Genomic DNA, 17,620 nt, shown 5'->3' on the forward strand with positions numbered 1-17,620 from the left:
TGAAAAGTATGTGTGATGAAAAGTAATGAGATTTCATGTCTTGTTATATGCCCTTTCTTCTGGAAAGTTTTGCTTGAGAGAACTTGTTTTAATTTGTTCCTTTCATTTCCTCAGAACTAAACATTGGAAAGTAAATATGGCCTAATATAGCTGTTTAAATATAGGTAAAAGTAACCTGGATGATTATAAAATTAGATAACTGAAACACATACTTAATTTTTGTTGGTAAAAGAGCTGATCTTAACTAAACTGGCAACCATGAATTTCTGTTAGAAAACTGGAGTATTCAGTCTTATTTTTGAGGATTATGCTAGATGATGGGCTATCCAGACTTATCTTCAAACTAACGCGCTTAACTGCTGCCTTAGCACCAGGACACAGATGGATGGGAAAGATGACCCTGACCTCCATAAGACCCACATTCCTGTGCAAGGATAGAAGCATGATAATCAGGAAATGATGGTTATTAGTTACAGAAAATGCATTATTGTGAAAACCAGGAGAAAAGTGCTTATGAGAGGAAGTGATTGGATTATGGGGGAATGAGAGAATAAGACTAGGTCATTTCTACTGAGTAAATTGCTGTGATTTATAAGAGAAAGAGTGTAGTGATATGGCCTCATATTGACTAGATTAATTTCACAAGCAAACCCATATCAGAATATGGCAGTTATCCACTGAAATCAAACACAATTTTAAAAAGATGGTTTTTTGTAAGACGTGAGACATGTTAGACACCTTTCATTTTGTAGTTTTCTTTCTAATTATGCATGTTATTTTAGAAAATATTCCTACATTTTAGTATGATTTGGTTAATGTCTGATATTTTACTTTTCATTGTGAAAATTAACCAGGTATTAATCCTTAGATGTATTTTAGATGAGTATCTTAAATGTAACATATTCAATCTAAATTTTATTACAAAGATCTAAAAAGTGCATCAAGTGTAAACTACATATGGAAATTACCCATGTGGTTGGGTAATTTGTAGATTAGATTATGCCTTAAAATTATTTCACACCATTGTTGTCTAATGCATAAATGTAAAGTGACGCCTGAAAAAAATTCTGATATTAAATGCTCCATTAGTTCTGTAAAAAGTAATGGAAAATTGTCTTTGGAAACTTGCTTGGTTTGAAAACTAAGGCTCAATAAGCTATAAATATAATTTTATACTCTTTTCCAGACATTTCATTTTGCAATAAAGCTAATAAATACCACTGCCATAGTTACTGAAAGCATTGTTTACTCTGAAAGACACTGTTTGAGCAACAAGTCTGTCATGCATTACCTGAAAATAAACTTTATTTGTGCTTGTTCTAATTTTCAGGGAACAAGTTTGCCCTTGTATTTTTGTTTTATCTGTTGTAGCTCCCACTTGACAGCCAGCCTTCACTGAGCACTCTCCCCTTTCACCACCCCTCATGTGCTCTCACAGTTTGTTCAGTTACGCTCTTCATTCAGTTGTTCTGTGCTATTCAATATTTTTGGGGACTGCTTCCAATGGTTGAATTTGATCCTGCCTATAAAGTTTTGAATATTGCTGTTAATCCCAGCACAGCAATCTAACTCCCATATCTAACACCCTAAACTCATCATAGCACCTTGTTTACTCCCAAATCTTCCTGTTTTATTCTGCAGCCATGGTGCCAAATTTGTAATGTAAAGTTATATTATTTTCCTCATTAATCTTTCATACATAATTTCAATAGCTACATACTTCATTCCATGTTCTTTTTCCTTTTCCTACCCTGTTTTCCTCCTAAAAAACTAAGTAACCTTGTATATCCTCCAATTTTTTCCTCATTAAGCCCTCTTACATAATGATTAATGGTACCAAGCCACATATTCCTGCATTAATTTTGTTTTAGAAAAGAGACTGCACCTTCTAGTTAGAATAGGTATGATCACTTTAATAATATTTTTATAACATACTGTTAACTGATACGTATATTTTTTGGTAGATTATAAAAAAGACACCGTGAACTCAAGTTCTAGAAATATGTCCAAATCTGTTTCTTCTGTAACAGGCTGTTCAGTGATACCACACTTGTCTTTTTTTTTATAGTAACCCCCCAAAAAAGGCACCATGGAGCCAAGTTCTGAAGTTACCTACAAATCTGTTGTCACTTCTATTCCAAGTTCTGTTTTCCTGAAATTTAAAATGGTCATTATGAAAAATTAATACCACTTACTGAGAACTACTGTGTTGTTATTATAGTTTCATTAATTTCTTATCCATGAATAAGAAATAACTAGTTAATTCACATATCACCTTGACAAAAGGAAATTTTAGGGAAATCCCATTTCTTAATGTGAACATTCTCTTTTTATTCCTACCACTTTTTTTGTGTGTGTTTTCTGGAATTTCTAAATATGTTAAGAATAAATTGAAAGGAAATGTAGAAAGTTATTTCTACTTGTACTCTCCAACATTGCAGGAAATTTTTTCTAGCATGCAGAAAATCAGGTATTTTCACAATTTCTTTTTCTTTGAATGATTCATTTGACATAAACAAATATAATTTGTCTAAATAGTTATATATATTTTGCTTGTGTCATGTAAAATTAATACAAAGAACTTGTAATTCAATAATCTTATAATTTCAATTTAAGATGCAGTTGTAGGCAGTTCATACTCCAGAAAAGTCATAGTGGTTACAATGAAAGATGTGTTTCTAAATCACATGGTATGCTTTACAGATGAAAAAGGAAAAAAAAAAAGTTATAATTATTTAAACAGTTTATTAAGGTAAATGTGTGAAAAAATGTTATTTTCAAATCTCTACTGGCCACTAAAATTACTGGGTTATTTTTTGTGTACTTCTTTGGCCATGATTTACATGCATAGTTTTTTCTACAGCTCCAGATGGTCCTCCAGAAAATGTGACTGTTTTAGCTACATCTCCTCACAGTATTAATATCAGCTGGAGTGAACCTGCCATCATCACAGGACCAACATGCTACCTCATAGACGTTACCTCAGTAAGGCAACTCAGTTTTACTGTTAGTAGTTATATAGATATTTGATCATGTAAATACCACAGCAAGTTTCCTTACAGAAATTACAGGACAGAAATAACTGGATCAAAAAAAAAAATTCACTGTGTCTATTTCCACATAAATTCCACATAAGAATTAATTGTAGATTTATTAATTTCTTAATGGGAGATAAATTAATTATTTCATATTAAAAAATATGTGCTAGTAAGAGCTCTTGGAGAAAAAAAATATAGTTATAAATGTACACAGGAAAACAGTAGCTGAGCTTTGTGGAAGTGTACCTTTTTCTAACCATAATGACTTCTTTCTTCTTCAAAGGAAGAAAAGGTTCATCATAGTGATTTTACAAACCAAAGTGGAGAGCCTAGCAAAAGGAAACGACCTGTACAAAGTTACATGGCACCAGAGGGCAAACTTTAAAGTCAAACTAGATTTCCCACTTTGCACTTGGTGCTCTGTCCATCAGATTAACTGTATTTTGGTAGCACAGCAATAACACTTCTTTCTCCTTGATCTTTATAACAAAAAAAAGCTGACATAAGAGAAAAGATCTAGTGGCCTTTCTCTTTTCATCCTCTACTACTCTTACAAAACTCTTTAAAACCACCATTAATAAACCTAATTTCCTGCCCTGTGGCAAGATATGCAACTTTCCAAGTTCAAGCACATGAGAAGTAGGATATAGGTTCCTTGTTCTGCCAAAAATTATACAGACAGGGCTATCAGCGAAAATAGGAAGTAGTGTACCAGACATTATCCAGGAAAAGTTGTTTGCAGTTTTAAAACTTCTAAAGCAGTCTGTTAGATAGTAGCAAAAATAATTATAAAAATTAAAGATTACTTCAAAATATTTAAGGCCTTTAAGTAGAAAGTTCTTTTAATTTTCTGAGAGTAAGACTACATGTGTATTTTCAATGTTTCTGAGTCTGTCAAAAGAATTACAGACATGCCAAAATTTCTAAGGAGATCAGTAAAAAAATACAAATCATTTTTAAGCTACTCAGAAAAGTTACAAGAGAGACTAAAAAAATGTGTAAGCCTACAATTTTCTCTTTCTCTAACTTCATTGTACAAGATGTAGAGAGAAATTTGTTCAGTTCTGAAGATGCTTCCTACAGCAGCAGAATGGCAGGATAAAGGATGTACGACAGCAAGGGGAGTACTTACAGGGAAAGAATGATTCCTTGGCCCAGTGTGTAGGTCACTAGAAACTAAATAACAAGTTTTATTTCTCTTTTAATAAAGTTAGAGAAGACTTCTTCCTTGTGAAAAGTTCCTGTCACTTTTGACTAAACAGCACTGTAGTGCATTAACAGAAAAACAGATCATAGTTTTTATAAACTTCCAAATTCAATTCTCAAATCTTGATTTTTTTTGTATTTAATTTTTAATCCACTTGTATTTAAATAATTTCTTCTCTTTCTGATAATTCCTAAATAATAAACAGAGTATAATCTGATTCTACACACTGAAAATATTATAATACCTTTTCAATATAAGTTATAGTAAAATTCCTAAAGCAAGATGAACTGTGGAATGTGAGCTATTCCATGTGAACCTGCCAGCATTTGGAAGGAACTTAAAAAACTGTTTTAAATTCTCAGTTCGGAAGACTTTGTTTTTTGTTTTACAAAGTGAGTTTGTTTGGGCTTTTTCCCCAATATATTTCAGGTAATCAACTCTGTGTCTATGGATTCCTTGTAATCAGATGTTGCCTGTCTAATGAACAGTAACTACAGGTGTCAGTTCTGTAGAAATTTGGTAGACAGACAAATCTATTACTTCGTAAAGGCCAATAAAGCTGTCGCAATCTTTTTCAGTGAAAATTTTAGTATATATTTTATAGTCCCAGTGGGAAATTTTTATGAAGACTCCAAATTCCACAAACGTTACTAATTTTTATTTTTAACTGAGTATCTTTAAGGATTTATAAAAATAGGATCACCAAACAGAATAATTCAGGTTTCTACTCTGCTATGTACTAAAAGTTAGTAATTAGTTTTCATAACTCAATGTATTAGGGTTCTGCTTAAATTACTAGGATGTTCCTTGCAGTTTTGTACATCAGAAAAGCTAAAAAATACTCCTTCATTATTGTTCCTCAGAGTCATGTTTTACTTTGTCTTGCTGTCTACTATAATTAGAATAGTCCTGAATAAAATATTCCTGGAAATGGGTAAGGAAAATGGAACTGAACTGTTAAACTTCATGAAGAATAGAAATAAATTTAATAATGTAGTGCTGATTGTATTTTAGCTATTGTATAAATAATTATATGACAGGGTTTTTTGATAGTCAAATAGAAGAAAGTGTTTCAGCTCTTGATGGCTATCCCAGGAAATGAATGTCTGTTTAATCCATCAGATAGTTTAGTTCAGGTTAATTCTCAGTGGGGATATAGGGCTATCTGTCAAATAAAAGGTATGCTTGAGCTGTTCTAATGTTTTATCAGGTGCATTTAATACTGAATTTGTTCAGTGGGAAAACTACTGTACAGCTACCTAATTCTCTTTTCAAATTACACACCGAAGAAACAATAATAAAAACATTATTAACTGAAGTAGTGGGAATAGACATAAATAAAACTTTGTAAATGATACTTGATCAAACACTAGAAAAGATTCCGTTTTTTCCTTTTTCTCCTTTTTTGAGGCTACCATTAGAAGTGATTAATTGGATATAAAGTCTAACAATGGAGATTTGTCAACAGAACTACAGATTATTTGACGTGTAAGGAGGATAGGTAGCCCAAAATGTAATCCAACCCATAGTCTGCTCTAATACAGAAACAAATATACCTAAAGTATTCCTCACAAATTATTCATTACCCTTTCCCTCTAATGTCTGGTGCTGAAAATTGCTCAGCAACCCTCAATAGATTGTTATGGTTTCTAGCTAAACTTATAGTCATAGTTTTAGTTACTTAGTTAGGTATATCATTGCAGTCCGTGTAATTTTTAATTCTAATTTTTTTTTGTGCAAGTAAAATTTCTATTTTCATGAACACTGTAAACAATGGATTATCTTCAATTTATTAACATGATTTTTTATATATTTCAAAGTCTCCTACCATCCCCCTTTTCTGGATTGAACCTGACATATTTCTGCTTTCCAGCTTTTCTAGTGAGAGAATTACTCCTTCCCCACTGTCTCATAAAAAGGGCTTCTATTAATATATCCCAAGAGGAATTGCACTTTCTGCAGTTGTATACACGTTATAAAATGCTGCCCAATTTTCTAGTTGTTTTTGTATTCCAAATAATTTTCTGCTATATGGCTGCTTATCTTCTGGATCTTTGCCTAGTTTGATTCCCATTTCAGATCCCTACAGTTCCCCTGGCCCAGTGCGTACAAATCAGTTCATACTTGCTTGGTGTAAGATGGCGCCGAGCAAACAGCCCCTTTCCTTAATCCCATACTACACGAAGTGACAAAGAGGCAACACATGGGTGAGATGGGAGTGTATTCCCCAGCACAGCTCTCTAGTCTTGGTAGCTGGAGAATTCTTGTGAATCCTTCTACATAACTAGTTAGAAAAGGGGAAGAACTGAAGTTAAATAAGATGTTCAGATAGTAATTTCTTGGGTTTGGGTGTTTCAAGCCTTGTAACAGTTTTTTTTTTATTCTATTCTTTTTTTACAGGTAGATAATGGCAACTATAAAGCTCAGTTTTTGAAGACAAAGGATGAGGTTAAAGTCTTAGAAATTTCTGATTTAAAAGCATTTACAAGGTATTCTGTAGTAATCATTGCCTTTACGGGGGATGTTAATGCTGCTCTCCTAGAAGGCAAGGCTAGTTCTCCAGTGATTGTCTCCACTTTTGAAGCAGGTTTGTATTTTTTTCTACTTTGTATGGAACAAACTTTGCAGTTTTTCTTTCATTTGACAAATAAATGAGAATTTTGAACACGAGGTGTGCTTTTAATACAGATTTATCCTCACAATATTTTTTCTTTAATATTTAAAAATATTTCAGTCAACAAAAAAGGGATGGTTACGAATACTAAGATTTACCTTTACTTCTGCAGGGATCCTAACTTCATGTAAAATTTGGATGTGTGGATTACTAGATTACTGGATTATTTCTATAGTCAATGAAGAAGGAGGTCCTATGTATATTAGCATGTATATATAAGATACCTCTTAGGCGGGGATGATTGCCTTGTGGAAGTGCCTGTTTCTCTTAAGAGACTGCTGAAAACTCTATACAACATGCTTGGTTTTGGTGCAAAATCAAAAGACATAAAAACTAAATGAAAGTGAATCCTACCATTTATAAATTGTACCTGTATTGACTTGAGGACACAGTATGTGTATTCTTCCTTCCTTCAGTGCAAGGAACTTGCAGTGAAGGCTCACAGGGATCTATACTTGAGACAGCTGTTCCACAGACTCAAAACAATCTGGAGAATGAGCTACATATTAAGGTGACAAAAGTTTCTGACGTTATTCAGTTACTCAGAGAAATAAAACTGAGAGAAGAGAGTAAGGAACTGTATGAGGACCTCATGACACTGTGTTACAGAAAAGTAGACAGCATTGTCATTCCCTTAGAAAAATATAAATAGATGTACATGGGGAAGATGCAGTCCTAACTTTACATACATAGGTCATGGTTATGCTCTACTATCTTTGCTGGTTTTGAATAAAAATATTTTCTCAAAAGGTATTAAAGTTTTGTTTCATTTGAAGTATTTATCAACTGTGTCTCTACTGAGGTCAGCTGAAGGTCAACTTTTTTAGCTACATACTCAGGTTAATTTCAAATTTAAACATAGTACACAGTGATTGTATTTATCATTTATCTTTCCTTTGATGTATGAAAATCCAAGGTTCCTAATAATATGATATGATATGAGTGTGTATATGTATATCTCTCCAGTGCCTTTAATAAGTTAAATTCTAAGGATTTCATAACCTGTTTATATCCCTGGAAGGTGATATGGTCTTTTACTGTGGAAAAATTAAAGAAGATTAAATTAGGTGCTAGCTGGGTCTATCCTGAGACAGACAGTATCCTGTGATACCTGTTTTGGTAGTCCTTTCTCTTATTTAAATGTGTGATACATTAGGAGGTGCAGTAACCTTAGAGAGGAACTTTCTTTTTTCCATCTCATCCTGTCTCATCTGGTTTGTACAGCCTAGCGTATAGCTGAGTTAGGACCAGTTTACAAAGACTTGCTCCAGTGAAGCCTGAGTAAGCATTTGTTGGTTGGTATAAAAAAAAAAAAAAAGGAAAGTATGACAACTGCATCTAAATCCTTGGCTGAATGTGTTGATTTCACTATTTAGTATGCTACATACTTGTCTGCTCAGGTAGAGCAATAAATATTTAGCTGCCTGAAAAGAATGTTACAGCCTTTTCTTTCAGATAGGGACATTGGGAAAATGATTTATACCTTTGCTGTCTTGAGAATAAGCTACTGGAATAAGAATTTGACAAGAAACTACCTCTGGGAAAAATGCATGTTGTGCTTGTGTCTGGGCATCAGCTAATGGAAAATTTTTTCCTAAAGACTTAGCTGTGATAATCAGAGACTGTTTGGTACAGTGGCTTGTTTATACGTTGGGAGGGAGCTTGCTGTTGACAGAGGGCTTTCAGAAAGTGATACTCACTGACACTTGCTTCTTACTTGTCAACCCATGCAAGGGTTTGTTTACCTCAGATGTATTTCAAGGTATAATGATGCCTTCAGGCTTTCTGAGTAGATAATCAGAAGAAATTTTTGAAATTTTTTAATAAAACCCAGAAAATATCAATGGAATAATACCGATGTGCAAAAAATATGATTTGTAATTTTTCTGATTTTACTCTAATAGTAATAGTTGTAAACTGATTAAGTGGATCATTGAGATATTTATTTCAGTGCCTGAAGACCCACCTAACAACATAACTTTTCAGAAGATACCAGATGAAGTAACAAAGTTCCAAGTAACATTTGTGCCACCATCTGAACCAAATGGAAATATTCAAGTGTATCAAGCTATGGTTTACAATGAAGATGATCCCGATGCCATCCAGATCCACAACCTTAGTGTAATTGAAAAAAAAGATCAGTCAGTCACTGCCATGATAGAAGGACTAAAAGGAGGACATACCTATAACGTCAGCGTAAGAATTGATAGTTTTGCTTTGGATTTTTTTCTTTGATATGCATGAGACTAGTTTGAATGGGGAACACAAACTTTGGCTGACTATGAGATTTCCATGCCAAGAATGTTAGCTGGGGTGCAAAGAGAGGCAAGTCTGAGGAATGAGGGGAGCAATGAACAGGGTAGAGTGAGTGGGAGCAGGATGCATCCCTAGTCCAGATGACCAGTTCCTATGCAGTAGCAAAGCAGTCTGACACATCGTCACAAGCACAGGACTAAATCTCTCTCTTAATCTGCTATTTGCATTGCTCACTTGGCTCCCCTGAAAGGTCTGATTCTACAAGGGGAGCTTGCTAGGAGTATGTGAATGAAGTACTTTCAAATAGTCAGAAACTGGGACATAAGAGGAGGAACTAAAACTCTTCAAGTGGGCTTGTTTTCTCCTTTTTGTAAGAGCTACATTACAAGTGATGAAGTGTTACTGTGCTTAGGATTGTAAAGCAATATAAAGTAAGTTCTAGCAAAGTGTGAATGACAAAAGGAGTATTTTGGCATTCATTGTTACTTCAAGTATATCCAGAACTGGCCAATACGAAGCTCTTACAAATACTTATTAAGCAAGTGTTTGCTTTTTTAAAGGTATATGCAATTAATGGTGCTGGCGCGGGGCCGAAAATTCAATTGAAAATAACCATGGATATCAAAGGTATGTCTCATAAAATACCCTTTATCTGAAATCTTTATAAATGCTGAAGAAATTGCTGAGTACACAGCTGTGCGCCTTTGGCTATTATTTAGAGGCCACATAATGTAGGAACAGGAATCTGTAACTGATAGCCTTGAATTGTAGTGTTCAATTTTGCTGCATATTAATCATCATTTTCTATTTGTATCTGAACAATACTGTAAAGCATGTGCAGACTCAATGAAGTAATCATATTGAGTTCAATATTTTAATTATCATCGGGGAACAGCTTAGAATGGGACAGAGGTAAAGCTAAGTATGCAGTGTAACAGTTGTCGAAATAAACAAAAGTGAAATGAACTGAAAAACTAATATGCGGTCTTTTTGTTTTCTCTTTTAATTGAAAACTGATGCACATAGACATTTATCAGAATATAGTTTTTAGAGTCTTAAGACATTAAGTAAAACATTAAGTCATCCCTGAAAACATGCTGGAGATTTCTCATGCATAACACTGCTATGTGCCTGAACAATGTATCTGTAGTGAAAATATTGTAAAACAGAACTCTGTGGTATATCTTTATTTAAAAACAGAACCACCAAGACCTAAAAAGAAACCAGCACCAGTTTATGATACCAATGGGGCATTACTCGTCACAGCTACAACAATTGCAATCAAAATGCCAATATGTTATTACAGTGATGATCATGGCCCTATCAAGAAGATACAAATTCTTGTTGTGGAAGCTGGAGGTAGAATTTTATACGTTCTCTTGAAAACTTTTTAAAGTTCAGGCTGTTTGTCTTTTTTATTTCTTATCTTGGGTTTCAGTAGTTTCACTTTAGAAAGCAGCTAACAAAGTCACTTTAGCTGTGACAATAGCACTAAGAGGAAAGTATCTTTCACAATACTTATGGCCTGGGTGCTGGATTTTGAGAAGGCTTGCCAATAATGTCATCCATGCTGTTTGAAGCCATCAATATTATTCAGTCCCTACTTTTGTCATTATATTTCTTTATTTTCTATTTCCTTGAAATAGAAAGACCCAACATTTGACATTTGTGAAAGTTAAAAAATCTGAAACCTTTCTTTTTTTGGCAAGGTTATTCTTCTGTCATTATTAGTGTTGCCTGTAAAAGAATGCAGTCACATGCAGTTGATACTTCCATTTCATAATGAGGGTAGAGGGAGTTATATAAATTCCTTCTGTAGACTGTGGGTAAGAATGTTTATTCCCTTGTACGGACTGATGAACATTTACTCATATGAACACTGCTGTGAAACTCTTGAGTAATTGCTTACCAATATGAGTGGGAGTTTTATGATAGGACATCATATGATCAGGCTTACTTACCTAAGAAGGACAAATTCCAGGAATTAAATTCCCTTATTTTCCTTGGTTTCAAAGTATAGAAGTAAAGCATTCACATTAAGTGAACTCATATTATGCGGGTCACCTTTTTCTGAATTTTGCATTTTAGCACTAATCCTAAAGAAATTTACTTCATAACTATTGCTGTGAAGATTTTTTTGAATTGACAGATATGCAAACACCATGCTAAGCAATATTTTGAAGATTTTTCTCATAAACTGCTAGGTACCATCCACTTATGCAAATCTACTGGTTTAATTTATGAAACAATCTTTACTGTCTTGAGTAAACACTTTTTACTCTCTTTGCTAGCTAGCCATGCTCAGTTTCAAGGTCAAGTGGCTTGCACAAGTAATATTCTCTACAGGCAGAGCTCCTGTGCAAAATCGCCCCTCAAATTTTCTAACTGTGATTCAGTTGACTTACTCAGAGATAACAAAACATGCAGAGTGGATAGTAAAAGTGCAAATGCAGCTATAGACTTAGTTGTGTAAATAGCACCAATAGCATGCTAAGCTCTTAAAAAAAATATTTTCCTATTTAACTTCTTCAATTACAGCCTGCTTAGAATGTAAATTGTATCTATTATTTCTTTTCTTGACAATAGCTCAGCATGATGGGAATGTTACTAAGTGGTACGATGCCTACTTCAACAGACCAAGGCCATATTTTACAAATGAAGGCTTTCCAAACCCACCATGTGTAGAAGGAAAAGAAGTTCTGAGTGGGAAAGAAGAGATATATGTCATAGGTGCTGATACTACATGTATGATACCAGGCAGTCAAGATAAAATATGTAATGGTCCACTGAAACCAAGAAAGCAGTACCTGTAAGTACATTTGTCTCAGTTTGTCCAAGAGAAGGATTTAAGTGAAATATAGATTTATGCAAACACATAAAACGTATAGTGTAATTAGAAAAGGTGGAGATTGAAATAATCATCATGTGTTTCTAATTTTAAATTTTTTTGGCTGAGCATAAATATGGGAGACAAATTTTTTACAAAATTTTTCAAGCAACAAAAGGTGCTTACTGAGTTCTTAAATTAAATAAAGCCAAATTCAAGACAAGTAATTTACACAGGTTTTTTTAATACATTCAGGATATTGACAGAGTCCTTAATGTCTGTCATAATGTCCCTTTTGCAGGTGAATAATGATTCCAACTTATATTATGCTAAAGCTAAAAATGGTTTTTAGTTTCTAAGTGAAACAATATTTAAGAAAATGCACATAAACTTTTATTTCATTAGTTTTCTTGCTTTTATTTCACAGATTTAAGTTCAGAGCAACTAACATTAAAGGACAGTTTACAGATTCTGACTATTCTGACCCTATCAAAACGTTAGGTAAGGAGAGTGTCATTTGCTAAAGTATTTGTCTATTTCCAAGGGTCTAGACTACTCCATTTTTCTTTTTAGTACAGTAGTTTTCATGAAGTAAATAATCTCTATTTTTGTTGGACCTAGCTTGACTAAAATGGCTGAGGAAACATATTTATTGCCTTGTATGTCCTCTTGAGGTTTCCAAGAGATTTTACCTCAGCCTGGAATGTTCAGTGAAGAAGTAGTGTTGACAAAGTTCATTTGCAGAGATTCAATTATACCAATAAAACAACCATGTTGTCTGGATAGTTCATTTTGCTTGTTGAACTTTCAGAAGCTCTACTGTTTTTGCTGTTTCCTTCTGTGTTGGATGTAGAACTAGTATTGTATACTCTTAGCTGGTTAAAAAGATGGCTGGATGGCTAGGCCCAAAGAATGGTGGTTAAATGGAATTACATTCAGCTGGTGGCTGGTCACTAGAACTGTTCCCACTGAGCTCAATATGCAGCCAGTCCTGTTTAATGTCTTTATCGATGGTCTGGACTAGAGGATCAAGGGCACCCTCAGTTGGTTTGCAGATTACACCAAGTTGGGCAGGAGTATTGCCTGATCTGCTGGAGGGTAGGAAGGCTCTGCAGAGGGATCTGGACAGGCTGGATCCACAGTCTGAGACTAATGATATGAGGTTCAACAAGGCCAAGTGCTGGGTCCTACAGTTGGGTCACAACAACCCCAGGCAGCACTACAGGCTGGGAGCAGAGTGCCTGGAAAGAGTGCCCAAGACTCTGCCCTGAACAGAGTGCCCAAGGGAAAAAGGACCTGGAGGTGCTGGTTGACAGCCAGCTGAACATGAGCCAGCATGTGGCCTGGTGGCCAAGGCCAATGGCATTCTGGCCTCCATCAGAAATTGTGTAGTGATTGTCCCTCTGTACTCAGTCCTGATGAGCCCACACCTCGAGTGCTGCATGCAGTTCTGGACCTCTCACTACAAGACGTTGAGGTGCTGGAGCTTCTCCAGAGAATGGCTGGTGAAGGGTCTGGAGCACAAGTCTTCTGAGGAGAAGCTGTGGGAGCTGGAGTTGTTTAGCCTGGAGAAACGGAGGCTCGGGGGAGACCTTATTGCTCTCTAGAGCTACTTGAGAGGAGGTTATAGCCACGTAGGGATTGAACTCTTCTCCCAAGTAACAAGCAATAGGACATGCTTCAATTTGTGCCAGGGGAGGTTTAGATTGGATATCAGGAAAAATTTCTTCGTAGAAATAGTTGTCAAGCATTGGAACAGGCTGCCCAGGGAAGTGGTAGAGTCACTATCCCTGGAGGCAATTTAAAGAAATGTAGATGTGGCACTTAGGGACATGGTTTAATGATGGACTTGGCAGTGTTGAGTTAGCAGTTGGACTCCATGACCTTAAAGGACTTTTCCAACCTAAATTATTCCATGATTATATTCCAATGAGCCTAGTAGCAGGTTACCTGAGGACATGACCCTCTAATCCCTTCATCTTTAGCTACAGACAAAGCCCCATATGAATTAATAAATCAATAAATTAATATTGTATAATAGAATCCATCTGGTTCTAATGTCACTAGCCAATAGGCCAGCTGTTATTTGGTCTGAAATACAACATAATTTCTTCATGGCTGTATTGATATACCCCCAAAATTGGGAATGATGTCTCTTGAAGCAAACTGTAATAAGATCTGTAAGCTGTTCTAATATATTTTCAAGACCAAAACTTACTCAGCTAAGCATTAGCCCAGACTTTCTGAAAATGGATCCCAAGACAACTGGATGAGTACCCAGAAGAATTTTAGTGGGCACATATTTTTCACATGGCATTCATCTTCTGTGATATGAGCTCCCTTATTTATCTAATCCATTTTAGAAATTTGTTACATGATCTGGTACTGAAGACCCTGAAATGTTAATTCACTACCTCAATATTCTGAAAGGATCCAGTACTATTTCTCTAGCCCTGAATATTTTGGAAAGTGCAACATAAAAGTTGTCTTTATATGTTCTGAGTTTAAAAGTCAATGGAGCAAATATTTTGCCCAGTAAGGGAAAGATAGTGTTCCAGTCAGGGAAAACAAGTTTACTAGAAATGAGTCCAATTCTATCCAGTTCTCTGGGCAACTTTCTCCTCTCTATCAGAAAAGTCTGCAGTACTTAGTGGCAGGCAGATATTCTAATTCATTTGCTTATGTATTTTTACTGAAAATTTGTGACACTTTTTCTGTTTTGTAGGTGATAAATAAGCACAATCTCTTTTATGCTGAATAAAATGTAACAGGAAAAAAAACCAACAAAACAAGGGATATGTTCCTCATCTACCCATGGCTCCTCATACCCATCCAATGCCTTCTGCGCTAAACTTTAACATCAAGCACTGCTTTTTAAGGCCAGACTACAGCATCCTCTTGTCTAGCCTTAACTTCTAAATTTCAGAGCCCATACAACAAGAAACAAAACTTACATGGAATAGATAATTAAAAGTTCTTTGAATTTTTTTTACAAGTTCTGTGAAATCAACATCAAACTGATATACCACAAATGATACAGGTACTGCACTTAAGGGATCTTAGGGATGCAGCACAGGCAATGCCATTACCAATATCTTCTTAAGTGAATAAGGGAAATTAGATTTCTTCAGACACATTTTCTCTGGAGACACATAACATAAGGAACCTTGCCCAAGTGTTTTCTTCCAGAACATGCCTCGGTTATGTGAACTTTGGGCTTGCTCTAGAGGCCTAATTCAGAACATACAAGATAGATCTGTAGCTTTTAGATGTTTCTGTGACCCAATTACTTATATTGCACTCATAGCATCAGCTTCTTTCCAAGAGAAGTTTATGGTACCTGAAATCAATTAGCTTCTTTCATAGTAATCACTGAAATTTGTAGTTTTCCAACACTACAGTTTCACTTTAGTAGATAAAACACTAATTTAAATTTTGGCAGAGGTATTCACAACAGTTCAAAGAACTCTAAATTATTTTGGTTCCTAAATCTATTAATAGAATAGGGAGGTCATTGATCTGGAAAATCAGAAAGATAACCTTGTATAATTTGCAGCAGAAAAAAATATGGAAACCTTGAGAGATTTCTCTGTGACAGATGTCAGATGCTCTTGTTAAACAACAGGAATTTTGCTAGGAAGCAGAAATTATTGGAATACACAGCTGCAATAATGTTTTTTTTAATTATAGTAAAGGATACACTTTAATAACGTGCACCCACTCAGAGTACCACAACCCTCCTCTTAAGCTGGAGAGGTGGAGTTTCTTCCTCATAACCCGTGACTGACATTGCAAAAGTAATGTCCATATTACAAGGAAAGGTCAGGATTTTTCCATGAGATAATTAAGATGTGGTGATAAATTCTGTTTAAACTTTTAATACATCAAAGCAGATTATAACCTTTTTGTAAACTCTGATAGCTTGTTCAGCAAATCATTGTGAGGCAACTGGTAAGTTGTGTAAGTGTACTTTTTCCATGTGAAATATAAAGCTGATGAGATAAGAAATAATCAGAATGGGGTTTCCTGACACTGCCTGTTGCATAGAAACTGACCTTAATATATTCTACTATTACACTTTGTTATCATCATGCATTGAGTGCAGCACCTCAGAATTATACAATGTGATATTTTCTGTTTTGTCTCCTTTCCCTTGCTCATAATCATCTCTACAGACATGTCTACACAGAAAAGTGTAGGCCTTCCCTGTTGCAAAGAAGTGGGAAAAAATGTGGGGGTTTTATTCTTGGTGGCACAATTCTGCTAGCACTGTTTTGGTTAATAACATTGGTATTGTTTGGACTGATGTTAACTGTAACACAGACTTCACTGTTCACTGCAAAATAGATAGAACCATTGTAGAGGTTCCTCTGTATATTCTTCTGTCCTTCTTCCACATTGCTAACATTTTTGCATTATCATAGTAATAAGTGAGTGGCACAGATATTTTCATTCATTTTCTCACTGAAACATTTTTGTATATATTTGCTTTTCTCTTCTTTTGTCTTTCCCTGGGTGAAATTTTTCTTATCTTGTAGTGTCCAGTGTTGCATCTAAAACTTTGTTAATGCAGTGGAAGAATTATTTCAGGCGTTTTGTAAACTATACTGAATTCTGTTGCCTGTCAGACATGATATTGCTTATTCATGTCTGTTTTGGTCTACAGTAATCTCATTCTTTCTTTCGATAAATTTCTATCTAACCTACTGTTTATTGTGCTGTATTATTGTAGCTGATTATTTCTACCTACATGTAGAACCATGCACTTGATCTTACAAAATTGCATCCTACTGTTTTAAGATCATTTCTTCAGATAAATCAGGATCGTTTTGAATTGGAATGATGTTCTCCTATGGACATCAGTCCAGATCATCTGCAATACACTCTGTAATCCCAAAACAGAGCCTTTTGAGAGAAACAAAGCCAGGACTACAGTGTTTCCCATGAGTCTGTGGGAGGATGTTGTCCTTTGAGTGGGAAATCTCGGTTTCAAATGGCAGGAAGCAGTACATTTTCTCCCCTTCCTTGAGGCTAAACAGGAGCTAGGTTTTCTACAGTGGATCAGCAATGAAGGTGAATGTCAACACAGGTGAACAATATCAGCAGTAGTATTCCCTTGCTTTACTTATTTTCACTGTTGCCCAAGGGAAAAAGAGGGTGAGGTTTTTTTAGATAGGTACTGGATTACCAGGAAGGGTGGGAAATGAGTCTCAGAAATATAGCACTAAAGAGGTTCAAAAAGAGGCCTAGAAACTTCTAATCTAAATAGTTTATCAGTTTCTGAATGAGTTTTCATTCTCACCTGGAAGGACTGATTATTATCACAGAGGCCTTTATGATTACTTTTGACCTACTAGTGGTTATTCCTGACAGTATCACCAATTCACATAAACAAGGAGCATGAGTTAATTGTCAGTGAGGCAGATTAATCCAGGAAGTTCAGATCTGGTCACTAGTTGGGTTCTTTCAGCACCCTTAGAATATCTCTAAAAATAGTATCTTTTTTTTGTGCTTTTGAGTGGCAGCAAGCCTCATAGCTTTAGTGTTGTGCTCTGCCTTTTCCACTTGAGGAGTCTGAGTAGTCCTCCTCTTTTCTTGGCTGCACAGAGACTGCAGGA

The 17,620-nt window shown here is 35.2% G+C and overlaps 1 protein-coding gene across 1 annotated transcript in view; it reads left to right on the top strand.

Moving 5' to 3' along the window:
* Positions 1 to 17,620, top strand: part of PTPRQ (protein tyrosine phosphatase, receptor type Q) — a 116,567-nt gene that overhangs the window by 72,197 nt on the left and 26,750 nt on the right. Inside the window, exons 36-42 of the mRNA XM_017804252.1 lie at positions 2,864 to 2,985; positions 6,646 to 6,832; positions 8,871 to 9,115; positions 9,736 to 9,802; positions 10,376 to 10,534; positions 11,762 to 11,984; positions 12,430 to 12,503. Coding sequence (XP_017659741.1) covers positions 2,864 to 2,985; positions 6,646 to 6,832; positions 8,871 to 9,115; positions 9,736 to 9,802; positions 10,376 to 10,534; positions 11,762 to 11,984; positions 12,430 to 12,503 — 1,077 coding nt within the window. The remainder of the gene's footprint in view (positions 1 to 2,863; positions 2,986 to 6,645; positions 6,833 to 8,870; positions 9,116 to 9,735; positions 9,803 to 10,375; positions 10,535 to 11,761; positions 11,985 to 12,429; positions 12,504 to 17,620) is intronic.

The sequence above is a fragment of the Lepidothrix coronata genome, unplaced genomic scaffold, assembly GCF_001604755.1.
Source record: "Lepidothrix coronata isolate B3197 unplaced genomic scaffold, Lepidothrix_coronata-1.0 Scaffold9, whole genome shotgun sequence".
In the NCBI taxonomy this organism is placed as follows: Eukaryota; Metazoa; Chordata; class Aves; order Passeriformes; family Pipridae; genus Lepidothrix; species Lepidothrix coronata.